At 53.1% G+C, this 23869-nt stretch overlaps 1 protein-coding gene across 7 annotated transcripts in view; it reads right to left on the reverse strand.

The window, feature by feature from the left end:
• The window catches only part of PPFIA4 (PTPRF interacting protein alpha 4), a 52482-nt gene extending 30070 nt beyond the window's left edge, over window positions 1-22412 (reverse strand). For 2 of the 7 annotated variants that reach the window (XR_001711841.4, XM_016936176.4), the window contains exons 1-11: window positions 22266-22412; window positions 9668-10300; window positions 5414-5515; window positions 4818-4982; window positions 4460-4534; window positions 4129-4218; window positions 3331-3522; window positions 2904-3050; window positions 2509-2643; window positions 582-665; window positions 149-280 (exon numbers count right to left, since the gene is read on the reverse strand). Coding sequence is in view for 4 of the 7 variants with exons in the window: in XM_016936176.4 (XP_016791665.1) it covers window positions 149-280; window positions 582-665; window positions 2509-2643; window positions 2904-3050; window positions 3331-3522; window positions 4129-4218; window positions 4460-4534; window positions 4818-4982; window positions 5414-5515; window positions 9668-9901 (1356 nt within the window). In the remaining 3 variants the exon portion in view is untranslated. Of the gene's footprint in view, window positions 1-148; window positions 281-581; window positions 666-2508; window positions 2644-2903; window positions 3051-3330; window positions 3523-4128; window positions 4219-4459; window positions 4535-4817; window positions 4983-5413; window positions 5516-9667; window positions 10301-22265 lie in introns of those variants that run through there. The other 5 variants (XR_010151067.1, XM_063793186.1, XM_016936153.4 and 2 more) reach the window with 4 other exon arrangements.
• Between the last annotated feature and the right edge of the window lie 1457 nt (window positions 22413-23869).

A 23869-nucleotide genomic window follows, 5' to 3' on the forward strand; every position in this document is an offset into this window, starting at 1 on the left:
GAGCCTCTGGGTGTGCAGTCTCAGCCCCACCTCTCCAGGCTGGCCACCCACCCCATTGAGACCCCGCCTGCGCCCATCACAGTCCCGCCTCCCCCCTCCCCACACCCAGCACTAACCTCTCGCATCCCAACCCCGCCCCTCTGGGCACCTTCTCCTCCAGGGCAGCCATGCGCTCCTTCAGGTGGAGTTGCAGACGCTCGTTGGACTCGCTGAGCAGCCGGTCCACTGTGTCCGACAGCCGCTTGTTGTGGTCCTCATTCATCTTTTCCCGCTGGCGCACCTGCACAGCCGTCTGCCTCGCACCAGGCCGCCCTCCCAGGGAGGACCACCCTCTCCTGCTGGGGTTTGACTCCCTCCCCTGTCCTCTTCTCATCCTCTGGGAGCCCCTCTCTCCAGTCTCCTGACCACCTCCCCCGTCATCTGCCAGCCTCCTCCCACTCTCTGTGGCTGTGTCCCTGGCCAGGCCCTTCCTCCGTGCCCCTTCCACAGACCGCCCTGGGAGCCTGTCCTACGGGAAGGAGGAGGCCTGAGGGCCCAGCCTGGTGCCCTCACCCGTGCCAGGCCCAGCCTGGTGCCCTCACCCGTGCCAGCTCCTGGTTCTTCTCCTCCAGCTGTCCCTCCAGCTGCCGCAGGTGCTCCTCAATGTTGCCATGCCGTTCTTCAGCCTAGGGGCAGGGATGGGTCGGTGCAGCCCGCAGATCTCTGTTCTTCCTGCTCAGGCCCCGCATCCCCTGCACCCTGGTGCCAGGGTGGCCCTGGGGATCATGGCCCCCAGTACCAGTGACGTTCAGCCTCCACTTATCATCTTGGAGCAGGACCACCATCCCCATTGCCTTTCTTCCCAGGTACTTCAATACCTGCCAGGTCTCCCCTGCCTCCTCCTCGCTCAGGCCTAGCCTTAAAACATCCTGAAGCTAGCAGTTCGAGAGACTGTAAATAATCCCCATGCTTCCAGAAAAAGCTCCACTTGAAAGCATGAGCTACCATAAACCTCTACGCCTCCAGATGGATAGAACCACACTGAAGAGCATGGGCTCATGCCACACCGCCTGGGTTCAAATCCTGGCTCCCTCTTACCACCTGTGTGACCTTAGACAAGTTACCAAACCTCTATGTGCCTTCGTTTCCACAACTGTAAAATGTGGGTAATAATAGCACCCAGGCCCACTGGACCATCACAAAGACTAAATGAAATAATCCAAGGTGAACACTGAGAACATAGTAAGCACTCAACAAATGTTAGCCCCGCATGGTTACAGCTCTGCTGTTAAACCAGCCCAGGTGGAGTAGTCTCCCTTCCAGTCATGGATGTCCGGAGATGGAGACCCTACTGTCTCTGCTGGCAAGATATTCTAGAGAGCCACATCTCTTATAGTCAGGAAATCCTTCCTTAAACTCCTCCTGCGATGACCCACTTGACCGTATTAATCATTTCAGCCCATGCCTTCATGTCAGCTTTGGGAGACACTAAAGCTGACTGCTCAGCAGCCCACACATAACATCCTCTGCTGTGATTTCAACCCAATCCTTCATTCCTCGAGGCTGGAAAGACCTCCGAGACCATCCCGTCTAACTCCACCATAGTGATAAGGACACTGAGGCCCAGTTAAGGGAGGGGATGACTTTTCCCAGGTCGCAGAGACAGTCAGTGGCAGAAGCAGTCTTGGTCCTGGGTCTGCTGGGACACAGCCAGGCTGCAGGTTCCGTCCTCGAAGCAGCTGAGCTGCACACTGGCCGGCCAGCCTCTCCCTTCCGAGCACTGTGCCTGGTGCTTCCTAAACACGGGTTTTCTTCTCGCCACGGGTTCGAAGATCCCATATGAGGCTGACCAGCTGAAAACACTCCTAAATTATTTTGATTAACCCCTGCATGTCTAAATCCAGGCATTTACCTGGCTCTTCCAGAACCTATTATGTTTTCAGCCAGCACACCTCTCAGGAATTACTACTTCATAAAGTATCCATTAAATAAAATTGTATTCTTTTTTCTTCATCCTAAAACTGCAGCCTTCAAACAACCAGGAGCAGTCCCTAGATCTAGAAGCTTCAATTTGGCAATCAAAGATGTACTCAACCTAACTCTCACCCCTTTGCCCTTCAGGGATATATATACCATTTCTCTTCTAAGGTTTCATCTTTCCAGAGATGAAAGTCCTAATCTTTCTGCTCCAGCCCCAAGTGAAAGAAAGTATTCACCACAATGGTGTAGAGGATTAAAAAAAAAGAAAAAGAAAAAGAAAAACACTTTGCATCAACATAGTTTCTTCTCCTTCAAGTACTTTTACACCCCTTCTTATGAGATTGTCACATCCCTGCAGGGTGATGAGGACAGGGATTACTCTTCCAACTGACAGGCACAAGGCAGTGTGCTCCCTGGAATCACACGGCGGGAAGCAGTTTTCTGGCTCCTGGCCCAGTGCGCCTCCCACGCGCTCCCTTCCCTGCCTGGCTCCCTGAGAGCTCAGAACATGGGGGACAGAGGCAGATCCCAGGCCCCTGGCCCACTTGCCTTGGTGAGGGCTGCAATTCTCTGGGCCAGCTCAGCCTCCACCTCTGGCAGCGTCTCTGCCTTGCGCATCGTCTGCTGCAGCTTCTGCTCTGCTACCTCCAGCAGCTCCTGCAGGTGTCGGGCCTTCTCCTCACACTAGCAATGTGGGGGTGGTGAAGTGATTCAAAAGGGAGCACTGAAGCCCCCACCCCCACCCCAGCCTCAGCAGAGAGCAGATGACAGGTCAGAAGCAGCAAGGGACAATCTTGGTTGTTGGCTGCCCGAGACGCCTGACTTCCCCTTTCAAAGGGTGACCTGCAGGACCCCAGGGGCTCCTCAGCCATCACCAGTAGGTTCACGAGGACACCTCCAGGGCTAAGTACAATGCCCATCCCCACCCCACCCTGAGGAGGTACCTGGCGGTGCAGGGACTCCTTGTTGGCCAGCTCATTCTCCAGCTTGTCATTGAGGTCATGGATGGATGTTGCCTCACGCTGAGCAGCCAGGTAGCGCTTCTCCAGTGTAGTAATCCGCTCTTCCATGTCCTCCTTCTGGGCCAGAGCCTGGGAGAAGAGGGGACAAGAAGGATGGTAACCAGCCTTTCCTTGCCCCCATCCTGTCTACACCTCCCCACCCACACCTGGCTGATTGGAACCCATTAAGGGGCATGAGCTACACTCTCCTGTCAGTTTCTGGCTTTGACCCACCCCTTCCATGACCGCCCCCAACAATGGAGCCAGGCAAGGAGGCAGGTGTTCAGTCTCACGCCCCACAGCCTTTGCCTGGCTCTCCCTCCACACGCTCCACAATGAGGTCACAGAGCAGGCCTGCGCCCTCACGCACCTCCCGGAGGTCCCGCTGATGCTTGCTGCTCAGCTCCTCCGACTTGATGAGGTCCCGGCGGGCCGTGCCCAGGTCCTCCTCGAGTTCAGTCACGGTTGTTGTTAGGGTGACCAGTCGCTCCCGGGCCTGGCTCAACTCAAAGTTCTGCTTCTCCAGGAGCTCCTGCAGCTCCTCTACCCGGCCCGTATCCTCCTCCAGGGATAGGGACAGTAGCTCTGTGAGTCACAGCAGCATCCCACCCACCCCACTCCCCTATCCCAGGGGTGGAAGGAGGAACAGCACACCCAGAGCAGGTCAAGGCTCTGCCCCCAACATCACAGCACTCCTCTGGCTACAACTGCCTCCCTCTGGGCCCCAGGAGTTCACTCCTGACAATGACCAAACACCTTGCTATCCTTTGTCTCTCTTGAAAAACAAGTTTCTAGTTTTATCTGCTATGCCAGCCTCTTGTAACCCAGAAAGGGGCATGACTGGGGGAACAAAGGTTCAGACAGAGAAGGAATCTTGCCTGATGCTGCCACATGAGGCAGATGGTGCCTAACAATTCAAGCAGACAAGCGTATGATGTGCCCAGCATGTGTTGGGCACTAAAATAAAAATCTACAGATTTCATTGCAGATGGGGTAGGGAGAAGAAGAAAAGAGAAGGGGGAATATCAGAGAAAGCCTCAAATTTAATTCAAGCAGTTAGTCTACTGAACTAAGGCAGAGCCGGGCCTCCAACCTCCCACCTTGGGGACCTCCAACCTCCCACCTTGGGGAGCACATGACCCCTGCTACACAGCTCCCCATGACCTACCTTCCACAGGCGTTTCGGTCCCAGCTCCACAGTCCCCTCCTCTTCTGCCGCTCCATCCCGCACCCCTGCCCCCTGCTGCAGGGCAGACACCTGTAGGGCACAAGCCCAGGGCAATAAGTCAAAGAGAAGAGAACCTCCCATACATTCCGGACCCTTCCAAAGCCCCTGTCTTAGTTAAAAAATGTCTCCTAGAAAGAGGTGCTCAGCCTAGCCTTGCCTAGCAGCTTCCAGCCATGGCAGGGAGAAATCTGACAAGAAACAGAGTAGGGCACAGGGGTGAACCAGCCTGGACTTCCAGGAGCTGCAGACTGAGGGTGAGCAGGCAGATTACCTGCTGGTGGGCACCTGCCAGCTGCTCCTCCAAGGTGGTGACTCGCTCCAGCGCTGCCCGGAGCCGCTCTCGCACCTGCTCGAGGTAAGGGGAGATGGAGGAAGAAAGGGGGACCCCACTTGAGTCAGGCTGGAAGAGACTGGGCTTGGTCTACCACCACCGAGCATGAGGACAGTGAAGGGCCTACTAAGCAGCACATTTGCATGAGGGAGCCTAACAGGAGGACCTTGAAGTTAAGACAATGTTTGGAGGGAGCCAGTGCTCCCTAAATACCGGATGTGGAAATCTCAGAGAAGGGATACATGGGAGGCTCCAGGGCAGCCTGGCTGGATGTAGAGGCTGGCGGGCAGGTGGGCACCTTCTCATCCAGGGCCTTGTGGTGCTCAAACAGTGACTTGAGGGCCTTCAGCACCTCCACCTCACTGGAGACCCCCGAAGGTGACTGGGCCTGGCGCTTCACCACAGTCATCCGCAGTGACCGTTCATGGCGGGACACCAGGCACTCCAGATGTTCCAGAAGCAGCTGGCAGGGAGAGCAGGGGAGGGTGAGAGGGAGGGCTGTAAGCATGTGCCCCAGGGGCTACAAGCAGGGTCCACGTGATCCCCGAGCAGACATGAGTACAGCCACCCCACTGTGAAAACACTGAAATACTTCCAAATGGGCACAGAGCTCCTGCCCCAACTGATACTACTCAAGGTGACTGCCCCGGCCTCTCCCCAGGACCCTGAGCTTTCTGTGAACCAGTAACTACAGGTGGAGAGCCCAGCACTGGTGGTTAAATGATGTAACTCTCACCCCAGGATGGGAGACAGGAAGAGGGAAGGATGGGGCTTGAGCTAGGACTGTGCCTGGCCCCACTCTTGCCTGCTCTCTTGGTCAAGGTGTTCACAACACACCCCCATACACACACACACACACGCGCACGTGCGCGACACAAGGTCATCCCCACTTACCCGTGTGTTATTTCGTTCTGCTTTCAGTTCTGATATCTCTTCCTCCCGCTCTAGAAGCTGCTCCCGACACATGCTCAGCTCCCGGGTTAAGGTGGCAAATTCCTGAAAACCCCCAAGGCCCCTCAGTGCTTCGGGATTCACCCCCAAAGCAGTGTCCTGCACGTGCAAGTCAGTGGTGGGATCCTCTCACCCATCCCTTACTTCCACCACCTCCCCCACAAAATCCCAATCCATCCACACTGCAGGTCAGTAAAACTGTAGCTAGCATGTGCTTCTCCAGAGGGGTCCACATCTCTGGGTCCTCCATGCATTCCATGTGTTAGAATCCAAGGGAACAGAGTTGTACACAAGAGTGAGAAAGTCACTGAGTCTGCTCTGCAGACCCTTCCCCATCCAGCCACCAATATGACCAGATTACATCCTCCCTCCCACTTGGCATTTCCATTTCTCCAGGAATTCAATGACATTTTCCTTTAGAAACTGATGGAGGGGAATTCTGCTTCTGGTTTGGTGGATTAAGGTCCAAACAGAAACTGATGGATATGAAAGAAGGAAGAGAAGGCCCAGCACAGTGACTCATGCCTGTAATCCCAACACTTTGGGAGGCTGAGCCGGGCAGATCACCTGAGGTCAGGAGTTTGAGACCAGTCTGGCCAACATGGTGAAACCCTGTCTCGACTAAAAATACAAAAATTAGTCAGGTGTGGTGGCGCACAACTGTAATTGCAGCTACTCCAGAGGCTGAGGCAAGAGAATCACTTGAACCCGGGAGGCGGAGGTTGCAGTGAGCTGAGGTGGCACCACTGCACTCCAGCCTGGGCGACAGGGTGAGCCTCCGTCTCGAAAAATAAAAATAAATAAATAAAAGAAACAGGGAAGAGAAAGAGCTTTTGAAGATAATGCCTGCATGAGTGCCCCAGGGAGCTCTTCCAGCCCCATCCCAAGGCTTTGCAAACTGCAAGTAGCGGGTGAAATAAGCAGATCAAAGGACCTACCTACATAGGAGCAAGAGAGTATGCAGACCTGCCCAGTCAGGCTTTCTAGGAGCCCTGCTCAACCAAGCAAGGGCTACGTCCCAGCTCCTGATGCCAAGGCAGTTGCCCTGGCTTTACCAAATATCCATGTACCAAGTATCACTTCTAGAGGGACCCATTTCCACACTGTCAGGCCCAGATAACTTCAGAGACCTTGCCAGCCCACCCTCCCCCATCAGGACAAGCATACAGGGGTGAGAGACTGCTCCCACATTCCAGGCTCATCATATCCTGTTTAGCTAAACATCACCTCCTTCCAGGGAGGTTTTCAAATGAGTGGCCCCAACTCTGTGGATGTCCAAGGTCTAAGAGCGATGCAACAGGCCTCATCCCTGTCCTAACCTGCAGCCTCCCTCACACACCAAGGATTCATGACCAAAGGAAGAACTCCCAATCCCCTCTCATCACTCCAGATAGGGCAAAAGGGGCTAGAAGGGTTGTGGGAGGGCAGAAGGGACAAGAGATGCCAGAGCATGAGAAACCATGAACCTCTGACATTATTACTCAATTACTGCCTTTCTGTCAGGGCCATGGCCAAAGGTGGTCAAGGTCAAGCATCTCATACTCCAGAAGCCCAGGCCTGATGCTGTCTCACCCCTCAGCTTATGCACAAACACAGTCACACTTTCACAGGCACACACAGTCATGTACACATGCTTGTAACCAGAGACAGGGCTTGAGAGCCTGCCACCCAGCCCTACACCATGACACCACCACCAAAAGGCTGGTGCTGCCCCCTCTCCTGGCCTCAAGCTCAGCAGCTGTCTTATCTCCCCCCACCACAGGATACCTGTCCCCTCCCTTCCACCTCTAACCTATCTGACACCCTGCTGTCTACAAATCTCCCAAAGCACAATGCTGTCTACAAACATAGGAGACGGTCTCCTCTGTCACCCAGGCTGGAGTGCAGTGACTCAATTTCAACTCACTGCAGCCTGGACCTCCTGGGCTCAGGCGATCCTCCCACCTCAGCCCCACGAGTAGCTGGCAGCACAGGCATTTGCCACCATGCCCAGCTAATTTTTGGGATTTTTGTAGAGATGAGGTTTTGCCACATTGCCCAGGCTGATCTTGAACTTCTCACCTCAAGCAGTCCATCCACCTCAGCCTCCTGAAGTGCTGGGATTACAGGAGTGAGGCACTGCACCCAGCCTACAAATACAAACTTCTTATCCTGGTTTTCAAACTTCTCTCTCATGTCATTTCCATATCCCCTAAGACCCAGTCAACCTGGATCACCTGCTGCTTCTAAACACCAGCATGCCTCCCTAATATCACATCTTGGTTCAGTGGACTCCCTCCCCCTGGAAAAACCTCTGTCACCACCCGATGAAATCATAATCATCCTTCAAAGCCCATCTCAAAGGATACAGCCTTGCTGGGAGCTGTCCAGACTCCCCACGGGGAGGCTCTCTCCCTCTCCTGAAAGCCATTTGGAGGAGTGGTCAAGAACACCAACTTGGGAGTCCATCATTCAACCACAAATATTTGTGAGCACCTATCATGTACCAGGTCCTGTGCAGGTCACTGGGGATATAGTGACAAGAAAGACACAACCCCTGACCTCATGAAGCTTCAGTGTGGGAAGTCAAGTAGGCCTGGGATCAAATCTCAGCTCTGCCCCTGTTAGCTGTATGATCTTGAATAAGTTATCTAATCTCTCTGAGCCTCATTCTCTGATCTGTAAGACAGAGGTAACAGTCCTCCCTCCAGGTGCTGGTATGAGAGTCAAATGAGCCAATGTATAGAAAGCACTTAGCCCAAGCCCATCAAAAGCAGCTATTTTTATCACTGATACTGTGCTTAATAACCCTTTTGGGCCTCTCTTATCTTCCTCTGCATTCTCTCCGGTCACATGGGTGGTGTATCTCCTTCCTAGTCTATGAGCTCCTTGGTGGCAGGAACTAGTTCATTCACTCTAGGGCAAGTTCAGAGCCTCGTGCACAGTGAAAGAGGAGGTCCCCACCTGCCCACCCAACTGCTTCACCAGGGCTCTGTATTCTTGTCCACCAAGCATCACTTTTGTGTAGGAAACTCACCCACTCAGGCCCAGCCCTGGTTCTCTTCCCCACACACCGGGAAGGGCCTGGCGCTGAGGCTTGAGCTCTTCGGCTCCTCAGGGCTGCCTTCCCAACCCCAGCAGCGCCCCCACTGGGTCAGGGTAGGCTATGCCATGTGTCCACAGCTGGCTTTCAATACCCATCTCTCTGCTCATACGAGGGGCAGAGAGGGCAGGATGTTCCCACAGTCACTGTGAGCACTGTCTCACAGACACACAACCCCCAGCCCTCTCTGGGTCTGGTTATCAGGCAGAGTTCACAGCTTCTTTGACAAGCAGCAGCTAAACAGCCCAAGAACCAAATCATCCAGGCTCCTGCTCCCTCCTGCATCCCCAGAGCATGCGCCATGCCTGGAATATCTACCAAGTGGGTGATAAGCAGGCACCAGCAGGGAGCTCCCAGGCCAATGCAGTGAGGGAGAAATAGGTGCAGTGGTGAGAAACTTAGCCCCAGGCTCAGTTCCTGCCTCCACCACACACTACCTGCATGGCCACGAGCAACTTACTCATCTCCCCAGCTTTAGTTCCATGATTTGTACAATGGGATGATGGTGGTAACAGCACCAACTTCAGGGTTGTAAGAGTTTAGTGAGAGAATCCTTATAAAGCGCTTGGTCCACAGAAAGGACACAGTACACGGGACTACAGGACAGCTGGTGGTTGTGCTGTTGAGTGCGAGACAGGATGTCGAGACATCCGGCAACTAGATTCAGCCCTGCCTATCATCTTCCATGTGATGTCTCTTGCTTTTTTGATCTATGCAATAACGGAGCTGGACGAGATGACCTCTAAGAACTCACCCATCTCTACTGTCTGTGATTCCCCACCCACCTCCAAGAATAGGGCACTGGAGAGGAGTATGCAGGGAGGAGGTTTCTTTCCAGTCTAGGGTGCCACCTACTGGCCGCCTGAGCTCACTGTAGCTGACACCTATGGCTGCGTTTTTCTACCCATATCAAATTCCATCCATTTCACCTTCCAGACTGAGGAGCTTGGGAGTGACAGGGAAAGAATTCAAGTAGAGAGATGAAGGAGAGTAAATGCTCAGTGAATTCCAATTCTTGATATGCAAATAGATGCAGATGAGCTGAGGGCCCAGTGGATCTAGCAGGGCTAGAGGAGGGAAAGGGGTTAAGAGAGACGCAGGCCTTCGGGCCTTACCTGGGGGAGGGCGGAGTTAAGGTGGCGCTGGAGCTGGTCCCGCTCGTGTAGGGCATCCTGGAGCCGGCTCTGTGTGGCCGCCAAGGTCTCCTGACTCTCCCGAAGAGACTCCAGCAACTTCTCCCGCTCGTCCAGCATGTTCACCATCAGCTGCTCGAAGTTGGCGTCAGCATCGGCGCCATGAGGGGGACCCAGGGGGTCCCCCTCATTGATTGTGGGCATCACCTCACACATGGTGGGGGTTGGCAGGGCCTTCTCAGCGTCAGGGGACAGGGAGGGACTCACAGGGTTGGCACCTCCAGGGGAACCCAGTGCATGGGTCTCAGAGTGGGCAGTGCCAGGCGAGTGGACAGGTGGGCAGGGGCTTCTCCCATAGCATCAGTTGCTTTTGCTCTGAAAGGGGCCTGGGGTCTGGAGTGCCCCTGTGGAACCGAGCCAGAAGGCCTGGCTTAACTTCTCAGGGCTGGGGCTGGGTGCCCTGTGTCCCCAGACATTCAGACAGCAGCCGAATGTGGCCATGACAGGCAGGGACAGCAGGGCTGGAAGATGGCCCTTCTCTTAGACTGAGTGCCGGAGGCTGGCAGAGTCCCAGCTGGATCTAGCGACACCCATCGTTTCTGGAGGGCAGTGTGTCTGTGGGAAAAGAGACTGCTGTGAGTACCAACTGGGTGGAGAAGGGCATCAGGGGAGGGGGTGGAGCAGAGGAAACAGGACCTGAACTAGAACGTGGGGGAGGAGAGGGAGGTGCTGGCGCATGCCCCTTCTCCAGGCTTACTCACTCTGATGGCACCTCCTTAGTTCTCCCAAGGAATGCACATGCCTACTGCCCAGCCTCTGCCTCCCCCTGCTCCCCACAGCTGTCAGAAGTGCAGCCGCAGTGGCAGTGGTTCCCCTACCCACGTGGCTCACTGGCCAAATATAGAAATGATTCAGTCAGCGGCAGGGGAGCAGCCGGCAGGATGCCCAGAGTCCTCCTGAGACCTGGGGGTTGGAGGGGAGGAAATAGGGTCTCTGTGCCACCCCCAACCTTTTCCCCATCACTTAAGCCAACCAAGGCAAATGCAGATGGGTAGAAAGGACTCTTAGTGGGAGTGGCTGTGAGTCCTAAAGGCTGGACTCTTGGGGTCCTAGGAAACAGGGGCAGAGTAGTTCCTGCCCTGGATACTGGCACAACATGGCTAAGGGTTTGGAGAGGCACAGACTGGGTACTGGGGCAGGCAGAGAGCCCTGACCTGCTACATTGCCCATAATTCAGGGAGAAGGCTCTGGCTCAAGTCATTCCCCACTTCCAAAACCTGCCAAGGAGGACAGCACGCAGGCCTAGCAGACAGCAGGCTTGGATTCGGAGTTCACAGCCTCCTACCTTTGCATCAGAGCTGGGACTGAATGATGGAAAGGAACCCAGGGGTGATATAGAGGTGCAGGGTGCCACTCTCCTAGGGTGGGGCTACAGTGTGGCCCCTATCATGGCTGAGAATCTGCTCTCTTGGCATCATTACCCATTGCTGACACTGCAGAAGTCACCAGTGAGGTCAGTTAGCATGTGCATAGCCTGGCTCTGCTGATACGTTGAGCCTGGCACAGGAGCCCAATGGTCAGAGCAAAGGAAGCCGGCGATGAAGTAACACGAAAGTAATGAGAAAAAGGCCGCATGCAGCTAGGGATTTCTCTGCCTACAATCAGATTCCAACCTCCCTGTCTACATTAGAAAGCTACCACCTTAGTCGTTTTTCAGAGAGGACTGTCTTCAGAGGTCCCAGTTGCAGGACAGAAGGGGTGTGAAGCCCCCAGCACAGCAATAGGCACACTGGAGGTGGCCCAAAAATGATGTTTTCCCTCCTTCCGCTCTCTCTTATCTTATGGGAGACACAATGAAAGCCTTCTGTCTACCCTCGGGGTGAGAATAACAGGCAGACTAGGAGGGTCAGGGTGGCCAAGAAGCATCAGGACCCAGTGTGAGGTGAGAGGTCAGACACTGCACAGGCCTGTGGCAGGACTGAACCCAGCAGGGAAAACAGAGAAGGGCCGGGCCTCTCCTACCTGGACCCCCTCCCCAGAGTACTGATGCTCTAGGCAGAAACAGGGGAAAGGAAGAGGGAGACTAGGGAGCAATGTGGGGTCTAGATCCGAGGAAAGTTAGTGCACCAGCTTGAAAATTCAGAGCTCACACTCGCAGCCCTTCCCAGAGGGGCGCAGTAGTGCAAGCAGGCACGTGGGCATGCACACACACATGCCCCAAGATAGAAACACAGAGACCTAGAACAGATACACATGTGGCCACATACACACTCCCATGCATAGAAACTGGACACAAACTCTGGTCAAGGGGATCCTTCCCCAAGCCAGACAGCCACTGTGGAGGGGAGGGTCCCAGAAGGCTACAGAAGTAAAAAGTAGAAGCTTGGTCTGCCTCCTCCTTTCCCCAACACTGCTGCTGCCAGGGCAGCCTACTCGCACCTCCCTGCTCCTCAGAGCAGCTGGGAGTGGAGAGGAGGGGCTGCTGCCCCAGTCTGTCCAGAGCTGCCATCTCCCTGATGCTGATAACAGCCATTCCTCCAATTCTCCCACCCACCATGCCCAGGTCCCTCCACCCTGAATGCTCCAGCCCTGAGGCTGAAAGGCCATATGGCCCCAGCCTACCCCTCCAAGCTCATCCACATCCAGGCCCACCTCCCCATCTTCCCCTACCCCTCCACACACACCAAGATGCCACGAGAGGCCAAAAGAGAAGACTAGGCTAGGGAAGGGGCCCCTTGTGGCAGAGGCTAACTTTGGAGAAGACTGTAGTGTGCCAGGAAGGAGCTTAGGTATCCCAGGAATGGCCCCAGCCCAGCAGATCCCCAGGCAGCCCGTAGCATAGCATAAAGGAAGAAGCCCAGAGCAGGGACTCAGGAGACTGGGGTACAGTCCTGCCACAGACCAGCTGGCTGACCTCAGGCTTGTTATCACCTACTGAGGCTTCGGCTACAAGACAAAACCCACAACCCTGGTTTTGCCTACCTTAGAGGGATGAGATCATGGCTGGGCAGCAAATGAAGAGTAGAAAGCACCCTGTGATTGCACGGGAATGTGAATTACCTTAGTGTTGGCCACCTGTGGGTGGAGTTTTTAAAGCTTCTTACAGGAAAGGGGCTGGAGAAGTTCTCAGGAAGGAAGAACAGGACCTCAGGCTGCCCACTGTGAGGTACTGGCTATCTGGTCCAACTTGGCCTCCCCAAATCCTCCTGGTCATTTTAGCAACTGAGAAGCTGGCTTTGGTTGCTTCTCTTCTCACTAGCCCTTTCCTGGCCTCTCTCTAAACCAGGTGCCAGCGAGCAACTCCACTTCCCCTGGCCAAATGGCATCATGTAGAGCTGGTCTGAAGATAGCCCAGAGAGGACTGCCAGGCAGATGCCCCTGAGATGACTGTCCAGGACCTCCTGCCCCTGTCCTGTCTGCTACACAGAAACAGTGAGCAGAAGGGAGCCCCAGGACAGCCACGTGGGGCACCTGGCTCCTTCCAGCTCCTTCTGGCTCCAGGGCCGTCTTTAAATAGCGCAATTATCATCTCAGCCTAACAGAAGCCTCCTCAACTCCCGCACAATTTCTAAGTAACACTCACAGGTCCTGATTCAGAGGCGAAAGCTGCCAGTCCCGAAAGCAAGCATTTGCAAGGGGCTTTGCCGGGGAGGAGTGTGGGCAGGCTGTGAAACAGAGGAAGAGGGCTCAAGAGTGAGTGGGTGTGAGTGTGCGTGTGTGGGGGTGGGGGATTGGACAAAAAGTAGGCCTTGGGCCTTTAGAAACACAAAAGAGGTAACTTGGGGGCCTCTTTGGCATCCCAAAAGTCACCCCCACCTTTTCCTAACACACAGGAGGGATGGGCATTTGGGTCTGTTGCTCTGGCTGGCCCCACACACAGGCCTGGCTCCCTCCTGCCTACCAGATGGCAGGCCTGGCCACGGAGAGAGCTGGACAAAGGCAAGGTTGCCAGCCCCTGCGGAGACCACAGCCCGGGGCAGGGCTGCTAGGAGCGTCTGAGGGGCTATTCAGCTGGGCAAAAAGGGAGCCTCCAGGTGGCAGCCACGAGGGAAAACAGGAGGGTCGGACACCCACCCAGCTGGAGGTCAGAGGAGGATCTGAAGAAATGGGGAGGGCGGGGGTCTTCCAGAAAAATAATGGTCGCCAGAGCTGCTATAAGTCACTCACATTTACCATGTGCCCAGCACTGTGCTTCCAAGTGGTATGGATTAATTTATTTTAATCCTCATAATTATTTGCAAGGAAGATGTAATTATTCTTCCCATTTCACAGAAGTGAGAACTGAGATGCAATGTCATGTAACCAAGTCTACACAGCTAGTGAAATGAAGAACCAGGATTCAATTTGTCTGTCTCATGCCAAAGAGGGGTAGAAGGAGGAAGAAGAGAGAGGGTAAAGACAACTCCTTCAGACTTCATGTCTTCTCCAAGAAACCTTCCCCACCCTCATCAGGGTGATGGCAGATGGAGGACAGCTCCCCTCGGCCTTCCCTGTCCGTCTCCTCCTCCAGCCTGGGGAAGGCCTCTGCAGAGCAGCCAACATGGTCATGAGGCCATGGGTGACTGAAAGGCCCCACTGGAAGGCCCCATCCTCCACGCACCCAAATCTCTGCTCCCAGCCCCTAGCTGGCTCCACACCAAGTTGTAGGCAGCTTCCCTGAGTTCCCCCCACTGCCCCCCACTCCCATAGGCGCTGCAGAAACAGACACTCTTCGGAGCCCTCGTCCTTGGGGCTCTCAGACATTCTCCCCAACGTGGGCCTGCAGCCCAGCTGCCCATGCCTCAGGCTGCCCAGAAGCTTCTCCTTCTTCCCTGTCTAGCTTTGTACCCCCAGAAGCCTGGCCCTCACCCATCCTCTCCTCCAGAAATCCAGCCCTACCTCCTCTCCTGCTGCTCCCTAGCCCTTCCCTAGCCCTGCTCACTGAGGCCTGCTCCCAGGACCCACCTATAGCTCCTGTTTGTCTAGCTCCTCACTGGCCTGCCTCTCATCTCCCTTTCCATGTTGGTCTCATGAGCTTAGATCACCTTGCTAAGCTCATCTCAAACACCACTTCCTCCATGGAGTCTCTTCTGATCCCTCCAGTGTGTGAGATCTGCCCTTCCGCTGACCCAGCATTGCCCTCTAGTTATACCTCTCTTCACGGGACTTCTCTTACTTTACATCATCTCATCTGTAGGCCCATCTCTGAGTACTCTAACACAGGGCCCTAACACCCATGGAACTGAACAGACCTGTGCTGACGGTCATTCCAGGGCAGTCCATCCCTGACTGACTTCAAAGAAGGGGAACTCCAAAACAGGACTGACATGGCCTCCTCCCGGGTTCAAGTGATTCTCCTGCCTCAGCCTCCCGAGTAGCTGGGATTACAGGTGCACGCCACCACATCTGGCTATTTTTATTTTTTTTATTTTTAGTAGAGATGGCATTTCACCATTTTGGCCAGGGTGGTCTTCAACTCCTGACCTCAGCTGTCTGCCCACCTCGGCCTCCCAAAGTGCTAGTATTATAGTGTGAGCCACCACACCTGGTCTGAAAATTAAACCTTCTTGAGAGCAAGATAGGGGCTGCTCCTGTCTTGAAAGGCAGACTCCAGAGCAGCTGATGATGCAGGTGACCCTGGGAAGATCCTGAATCTCTCTGAGCTTCCATTCCCCAACCTCTGTGAATGGGGATGATAACAGTACCCACCTCAGACAGCTGGGACAGAGGATGTCTAGAGTCAGCCTACACAAAGTGCTGAGATCAGCACCCAGCAAAACTCGGTAAGTGTTCATGAACTCTCAGCACCCTAGGCTCCCAAAGCACCTCAAGGCTGGGCCCACTGAACTACAATAAGAAAATTACAAATCTATTCTGGCTACAGGAAGCCATTCCCAGAGAAAAAACTCTTGGAAAAGCCCCACTTAAGAGTTTCCACTGCTAGCCACAGATCCCTTCAAAAGCATCCAGTTCTCTGGGCCCCCAACACGACTAGCAGTGAGACTTTACCCCTCTGTGCTTCAGGTTCCCAAATCTGGAAAATGAACATTATAACACACAATATGCTCCAGTGCTCTCACAGGTTGTCATGAGGCTCAAAGAGGTAACAGACATGAAACAGTTCTGAGAAGTATAAAATGCCGCCCAAGCACAGGTTAGGACCAGCTGCCGAATACACTCAGCCTCCTAATGCCAGGCTCATTCAGGGGACACAGAAGGAAGCATCTGTTCAGACAGGCTCCCCTGGGCCTGAGTCTGTGAAGCCCAGCTCTCCAGCTGCTCCCCAGGAGTGAGACATGGGCCACCTCTTCCCAAGACATGGCCCATCACTTGAGTGAGCACAGAACTTACTGTCTAAACCATGACCCTCTTGTTTAGAGGGTCATGGTTTAGACAGTAAACCACTGTTAACAATCACACCAGAACACAGGTTTCACCTAGCCATATGGTCACCCTTGCCATTGCCACCCTAGTAGGACTAATGTCAAAACTAATGGGGAAGGCCGGGCATGGTAGCTCATGCCTCTAATCCCAGCACTTTGGGAGGATGAGGTGAAAGATTGCTTGAGCCCAAGAGTTCAAGACCAGCCTAGGCAACATGGTGAGACATCCTCTCTTAAAAAAAAAAAATGTTAGCTGGGCACAGCGGCATGCATCTGTAGTCCCAGTTACTCAGGAGGCTGAAGTGGGAGGATCACTTAAGCCTAGGAGATGGAGGCTGCAGTAAGCCAAGATCACACTACTTACTCCAGCCTGGGTAACAGAGCAAGACCCTATTTCAAAAACAACAAAAAAAAAAAAAAAAAAAAAAGCGGGGAAGGGAGAACTACAAGCCTCTGGGCCCCCATCCGCAAATAGTTCCTCTTCTGCAATACCCAAAATTATAGACATCACACCTACCTCTTTAACTTAAGACTGGTGTTTGCAAACTAGGCTTTACGACAGAGTACCTTTAGGGGCAGTCCGAGGCCAAAAGGAGGGTGAAGAGGTGTGACAAACTCAAAAGGCTCTAAATTCCCTTTTCTTACTTTAATCCCATCAACTCCTAATCTGTCCGTTTTATGGGACATCTGATTAAGGTTTCAATTGTATAAAAGGATTCCAAGTCCATGAAGAGGTTAGAAAATCCCTAGTTTAAATATTGTCTACAGAAGCCCCCTGCTAAAAAACACACACACACACACACACACGTTCTCTCAGAAAGGCTGTACATCAGTGCAACAGTGACAACCCCGGGAATGCTACGCAAGTCACACCAGGAGCCAACCATTTTCCACACTCTAAATGTCTAATAGAGATCATATAGTTACTAAGTCAAAATATGAGTCTGCACCACCGAATACAGACACAGCTTTTGCTGAACTTACATCATTAAGTACATTCCCAGAGAAAACCCTAGACATCTTCTGCTAATCAGAGCCATTAATCAACACAAATGTCCTCAAATAATGTTTGCAGAAGAAGAAACAAAGTAATAAGCATAGCAAATTTGGAGAATAAAAATATTTCAAAACTAGGGATCCATGTGGGACAAATATTAAACAGGGTCCTCTGGTGGTAAAAAAATGCTCAAAGTCACTGCATTCGTAGATCAACCCATCAGATTAGGGAGCCATCGCAGAGGAGAGAAGAGGACGGGTCCAGAGTGCTAATAGGCACCAGGTGTAAAAAGTCCAGAGTACAGAACTGCAGGGAGGAATGTAGGCATCATAAAAAATGTGCATTAGTATGTGGTCACAGAAGTGGCGGGCAGTACGAAAAGAGAATGGGGGGGTGTCATGTGTCATCATGCAACAGAGTGTGTGTGTGATCATGAGAACGCATGGTATATATGTGTGGCCATGAAAAAGGAAGAGAAGCCAGTGCAGTAGTAGTTCATGCCTCGGGCATAAGCCCTCGGTGCAGTAGCACTTTGGAAGGCCAAGGCAGGGAGATTGCTTAAGCTCAGGACTTAGAAACCAGCCTGGGCAACATGGCAAAACCCCATCTCTACTAAAAATATGAAAACTAGCTGGGCATGGTGGCATGCACCTGTATTCCCAGGTACTCGGGAGACTGAGGTGGGAGGAGCACTTGAACCCAGGAGGTTGAGGCTGCAGTGAGCCATGATCATGCCACTGCACTCCAGCCTGGGCAATAGGGAGAGAGAGGGGAAAAGGGGACCGAGAGAGAGAGAGAGTATATGTTGTATGTATGTCTGTGTATAAAGGTATGGTCATAAGAATGGCGTCCTGAGAGCATAGGCATGAGAGCAAGTAGGTATATAGACTCATGACAGTGTGTAGATGTGTGTGGTCATAAGTACATCAGGGATCTTGACTGCATATAATTGTGGTCATGAGAACACATGTGTGGGTACACAGCCATGACAGTAAATGTGTGTGGTCATACATGCATAAGCATCTGGGATTCATAACATCATACATGCTCCCAGGAGCACATGGGAGCTGTGAGAGCTTGTGCAAGTATGCGTGTGTGATCATGAAAGTGTATTGCTGCTCATGAGACAGCGTAAGTCCACGTGTGGCCTCGAACCTGTGTGAGAAGGTATAATCGAGAGAGGAGGGAGGGATGGGGTGATACTGAAAAAATGAAAGCTCCACTTGCTCCAGGGGCTCTGCCCCAAAGTATGACCAAAAATTTGGGGCACTCCACAACTAGCCTAGTTTGAGCTGAAGTCATGGAACTGGGGCCATCCCATCTTTCTACCTACCCCCACCCATCAGGGATGCACTGCACCATCTCCCAAGCCCAGGCCTCCATGTCCATGAGATTGCTGGGGTCACCCCCCTGCATGTCCCAAAATGCCCACTCCTCACGGAACAGCTCATGCAAAGCTCCAGGCCCGGCCCCACTCCCCAGGCCTCCACTCCCAGCAGCGCTCCTCTAGGCCAAAGGAGAGCCATCTTCTGAAGCAGCTGCTGAGGCCCTCTCCCATCCAGCCTCACCTCACACCTGGACTCAGAAGGGCTCTCGGAGGTCACACAGGCCACTTCCCACCCTGTGTGGGAGTTCCTTTCACAACATCCCTGGCAGCCCAGTCTTGACTTGATTATCCTTCAGGAACAAGCAGCTCACTATCAAATGAGGAAGGCTTCATCGTTCTAAGGAAGCTTTTTCTTAAATTGAATGGAAAACCCATCTCTCTTTGAAATGACAGTTATCTATCTGAAGACAGTGGCCATGAAGGCACATCAAGTATATATCTAACTTATGAGAATTCAACTCTTAACAGCTGGGCGAAATAAGCAATAAAGGCCTCTAAAATCAAATCAGCTATTTCATCTGACACTTCACTACAAAATCATATTGTGTGTATGCACTCTTTGTAAAATCACTCTACAGTAGTATATACAGTATCTATTTACATAATATAGAATAAATATATACCATATCTATACATTCATATTACTGTTCAGGGTTATAAACCCATATGCCATGCTTTATGAGAGACTGGGAAGTTTTCACTTCATCTACTGCCCACAGAATCTAATGCTCCCAAAGGGATGTAACACCAGTGTCCTGGGTCCCCAGAGGCTTCGCTGCTCCAGGTTAAATATCTCCAGTGGCAAGGAGGCCCTGCTTCATGGAACTCAGGGGATCAGAAGACAGACCTCTTCAATTCAATCCAATGATCACTTACTGAGTGATTTCCATGCAACCGATACTGTTATGAAAGCAAAAGACATGTAAGACAGAAAGTTCACAGGCTACTTGAGAGAACACAGATACACATGTAATCACTGGAGAGCAGTACAGAGAAGCATGTGACCAAACACTCAGTCTCTGGCACAGCCAGGGGGTCAGTGCTGAGCACCACTTGGAGTTTGACCAACGGAATTAACTGGTGGCAGCTTCTCCTCCAACTCTCTCAGAACGAAGCATCCCCAGCCAAGGCCTCTCAACCACCAAGTGAAAGGCAGATGGCTATTCCACGCTACAGCTGACTTCACCTAGGGGGATGGAGACACCTCAAGGAGGCCCCGAGGTTGCAGCACCCGAGCCTCTCTGAAGGCAGAGCAATGAGCTGGGCAGCAATCGTGCTTCTTGTGCAGTGGGCCAGCAGCCAGGCAACAAGCGGGGAGGTCTCAGGCTCAGACCAGCCCTGGAGTCTCCCGCCATCCTCGCTTAGAGCTCCTTCCCCCACTGCTGTTTCCCCCACCAGCCCTGTCCCTGTAACATTCTCAGTTGCCTCAGGCCCCTCCCAGTACAGCAAATGCAGAGGGTCCCCTAGAAGTAGCCCCTTCCACAGTACATCAAGGACCATGGTCCCTCTGAATCCTCCACTCTGCTGGCCACCCGAAGTCCCACGCTCCTGTGAGCCACCGTATGCCCTCCAGAGCTAATTATAGGTCCGTGAGCTAGCAGGCCAGAGGGGGACAGATGGTGACTTCATGTGGCTGCAATACACACTTGTCCCTCCCTCTGACCCCACTCCCTCCCCTCCATTTCTCTCAATTCCCTACGTAGGACCCAGACTTTGAGGCAGCTTTCACTCCCTCAGTCCTCCCTGCTCCTCACCACTCCTCCTCTCCAACACATGCACAAGCACACACACTCACACACGCGTGTGCACACACACACACACACACCCCATACCACTCAATTGCCACACCTTGTTTCTACAGCAACTCACCTATGGAGCCAACACAGTAGGGCCTAAAGCCCAGGGAAGAATGTCCTTGGCATTCGAAGGCCTCGGCTAGCTGCCCATATCTTAAAACCCCCTTAACACCCAGCTCCCCGGCCCTGCTGAGCCTTCATCCCCACCTCATCACCACCACAGCCTGACTACTCATTCTCTTGCCTAGCTCTAGCTCTGCCATCCTCAGAGGCTCTGTGATGACCTACAAGCCATCCCTGACAACTCTTTCCAACTCTAAGATTTCAGCAATCAACTCAGAGATGAGACCCAGGAGCCTGGCTGCCTGCCATGCCCTGCCCCTCCAGCCCTCCTTTACAGCCCAGCAGCCAGACCTCATGCACCGCACGGTTCTGACATCACGACATGCTCAGCAGCACAAACCCCAACTCCACTGGATGCGAATTCCCTTCCACACCCTCCTCCCCCACACTATTCCATCTTCCAGAGATGGCGTCTCCCACTACACAGAGTCTAGGACATTCTTGGCCCCCAATAACCATTTTGTCATTCATTATCTCCTTACTTTGAGATACCGTTTACCCCACGAAGCCTCCTCAAGCCTCAGGACAAAATCTGAGAAAATAACCAAGGGAAATCATTCAAGCTGCCCTTTTGCTTAGGCAGCTTCCCTGGGACTACCTGGCCAGTTAATAGTGGTAGGGGGTGTGTAGGTTGGAGTCTAATTCAGACAGCTGTTTGAAAGCACGTGGACACAGTTCTTTCTTTTTCTAATCCAACAGCAATGTAACAGAATGGGGATGGGGGGTGAGAAGGGTGTTAACAGAATACCTGCTATGTGTGCCTCCTATGTGTACCTTTCAGCTACTCCGCAGCTGTAAATTGCCTTCAGAAGACCTAGCACCGAGCATAGTATCTGGCAGATAGTAGGTGTCCAACAAATGTTTGCTGGATGTTGAGCAAAGTACTAGGTACCAGATCCAAGAACTCTGGAAAGGACTATGGGAAATCCCTGAAACCTGGCTCCTGGAGGGGACCCTTAAGCTCACACCAGGAGGGGATCTCCCTGCGAAGCAGCGCCTCCTTAACCACTTGCTCTCCACACAGAACGGCCCCAACTCTCCTGCTCTTCTGATGGAAACTACCAGCACACCTCTCCTCAAAGGTGACATCAGCTCCTAGCGGCACCTTGTCCTGGATCCCTCCTCCTTCTCGAAGAAAACCACCTACACCATGTCTCCAAGTCCTCCAGCCCGACCTCTCTCTTCCCACCTACCATCAAAACCTCAAAATCTGCGCTGGAAAACATCCCTACTGCGTGGACGTGAGTCAGCGCCCCACTCCCACCCTCCCAGTTCAGGCATCTCTATTCCAGCCCTCTTTTCCTGTTGCGCCCACCCCTGTCCCCACCCCCACCAGGCCTCGGGTTGGCCGCTCCTTCCACCCCACCGCCCTGGCACTGCGGAGATGGGGGCATCTCTGGCACAGACTGAGGCTGGCAGTTCGAGGAATGGAGAGCTAGCGACAGGAACAGGGGTGCTATGAGCAACTCGGGAAAGATTAAGACCCCCGCGAAGAGCGAAGACCTCAGCCCATCAGAATCGCGTCCCCAAAGGAGTGGGGTTGGCCCCGGAGCCGAGAGGCGCTTTTTCTGACTCTCCTGGAGGGGAAATGGGGGCGCAGTCTGCTCCGTTCCCACCGGGAGACTCGCCAACTCGGCCCCCTCCCCTGAAGCCGATGGAGCAGAGGGCGCACTCCACGCCCTCCCCGCAGATCGGGCATCGCCCCTATCCTCACCCCCAAGGGCACAGGGCACCGCAAAGGCCGGCGAGGGGCGGCAGGGGAAGCAGTACCGACGCCTGCCGGAGATAGCACATACGGAGTCAAAAAGGGCTGTTTCCCGAGGTGCGATAGACGAGACCCCTCCCCAAACTGTCGAGGGGAGCTGGAGATGGGGAAAAGACGCATCCTACCCCAGTCCAGGCTCTGGGCGCTCACCTGCCTGCAAATGCCGAAGGCCAGGCGGCTAGGCTCGGAAGCAGCAGGGAGCCGCCCCCGACCCGGGCAGCCCGACACGTCCTAGAGCCGAGCCGGCGCCGAGGTAGCTGCAGCCTCCGCCGCCCAAGCGCGCGGCCGCGGGGCCCCGCCCCCTTCCTCCGCGGACAACCTCCCCGGCTCCGCCCCCTAGGCGGGGCTGGGCTGCCGCGACCGAGGCCACGCCTCCCGCCCCCAAGCGCCTCGGGTCCGGGCACGTGACGAGAGCGCCGCTTTGAGGCCGCGCGCCATCTTGGTTCAGCCTAGGAGGTGGCGAAGTGCCAGAGTTTTATTCCGCAGAAGGGTCTCAGGGCCCAGGAGTGCTGCCCACATTCTGCCCCTCCCTCTGAACTCGCCCTTGTTCCTAGTCTAACAGCCCGTTCCCTAAATTGGCCTTAGTCTCGGCCTTGTAATTGTCAAGTTTGTCACCTTTCACGCTTGCTCTCCTGCCCGTTCCTTGCTTTTCCTTTGATCGCACCCATTTTTTAAGTGGGGAAACTTGATATCCGGATACTACATCTGTAGTATGCTCTTCAGTGAATTGTGTCGCTTGCCTTCAGGCACCTGGCTGTTCTAACACTGTTACTACAAAATGAAGGGTTTGTCTATGACATATACATAGTATGAAAACAAGTCTCAAATGCCAAAATTCCTGACTGACAAATTTTAGCTAAGCCTCTCCATTTTCCTGAATTGCTCCCTTACCCTGCCCCCTGTGGCTATTAATGCATCTTTTCCATCTGCTTTGTGAAGTTTCATCACAGTGCCTACTCAATCCTTTACCAATACCCAGTAAGCACCACTAAAAGTGTGAACAATTTTTATATACATGCAATGTGTTCATGTGTGTATTTATAGATATATACACAGCATGTTCTATATCAGCAGCAAATGCTATAGTTGAGATCAGTGACACATACAACCTTCTCTCATTTATCTTCCACCCAATATATTCACCATTTGGCATAATTTCCTTGCATCTCTTTGAAGACAGGGAAATCTGAGTAATTCTGATCTGAGGGGTGGGTAAGTGAAGCTAAATCTGTGACCCTTGAACAACAGGGCCTTCAACTGCACAGGGCCACTTGCATGCAGATTTTCTTCCTTCCCCGCCACCCCTGAGACAGCAAGACTACCCCTCCTCTTCTTACTCGTCAGCCTGCTCAACATGATGACCCACTTAATGAACAGTAAATGTATTTTCTCTTCTTTGATTTTCTTAATAACATTTTCTTTTCTCGAGCTTATTTTATTATAATAAGGTATATACTACATATACAAAATACACATTAATCAACTGTTTATGTTATCAATAAGGCTTCCAGTCAACAGTAGGCTATTAAGTTTTGGGGCAGTCAAAAGTCATAGCAGATTTTCAACTGTGTGAGGGTCTGTGTCCGTAACTCTCACAGCGTTCAAGGATCAATTTATGATGCTTGACAGAGCAAAATCACGGTATATAACCTGTAGTCCAGAAAGTTCTAATTCTTCTTCGGGTGGTCTGGGGTCCTCACCAAAAGGAAATCCCTGAGACACTTCACATCCTGTCACTAATAAAGCATGCATCA

Source organism: Pan troglodytes, chromosome 1, assembly GCF_028858775.2.
Source record: "Pan troglodytes isolate AG18354 chromosome 1, NHGRI_mPanTro3-v2.0_pri, whole genome shotgun sequence".
NCBI classification, from domain to species: Eukaryota; Metazoa; Chordata; class Mammalia; order Primates; family Hominidae; genus Pan; species Pan troglodytes.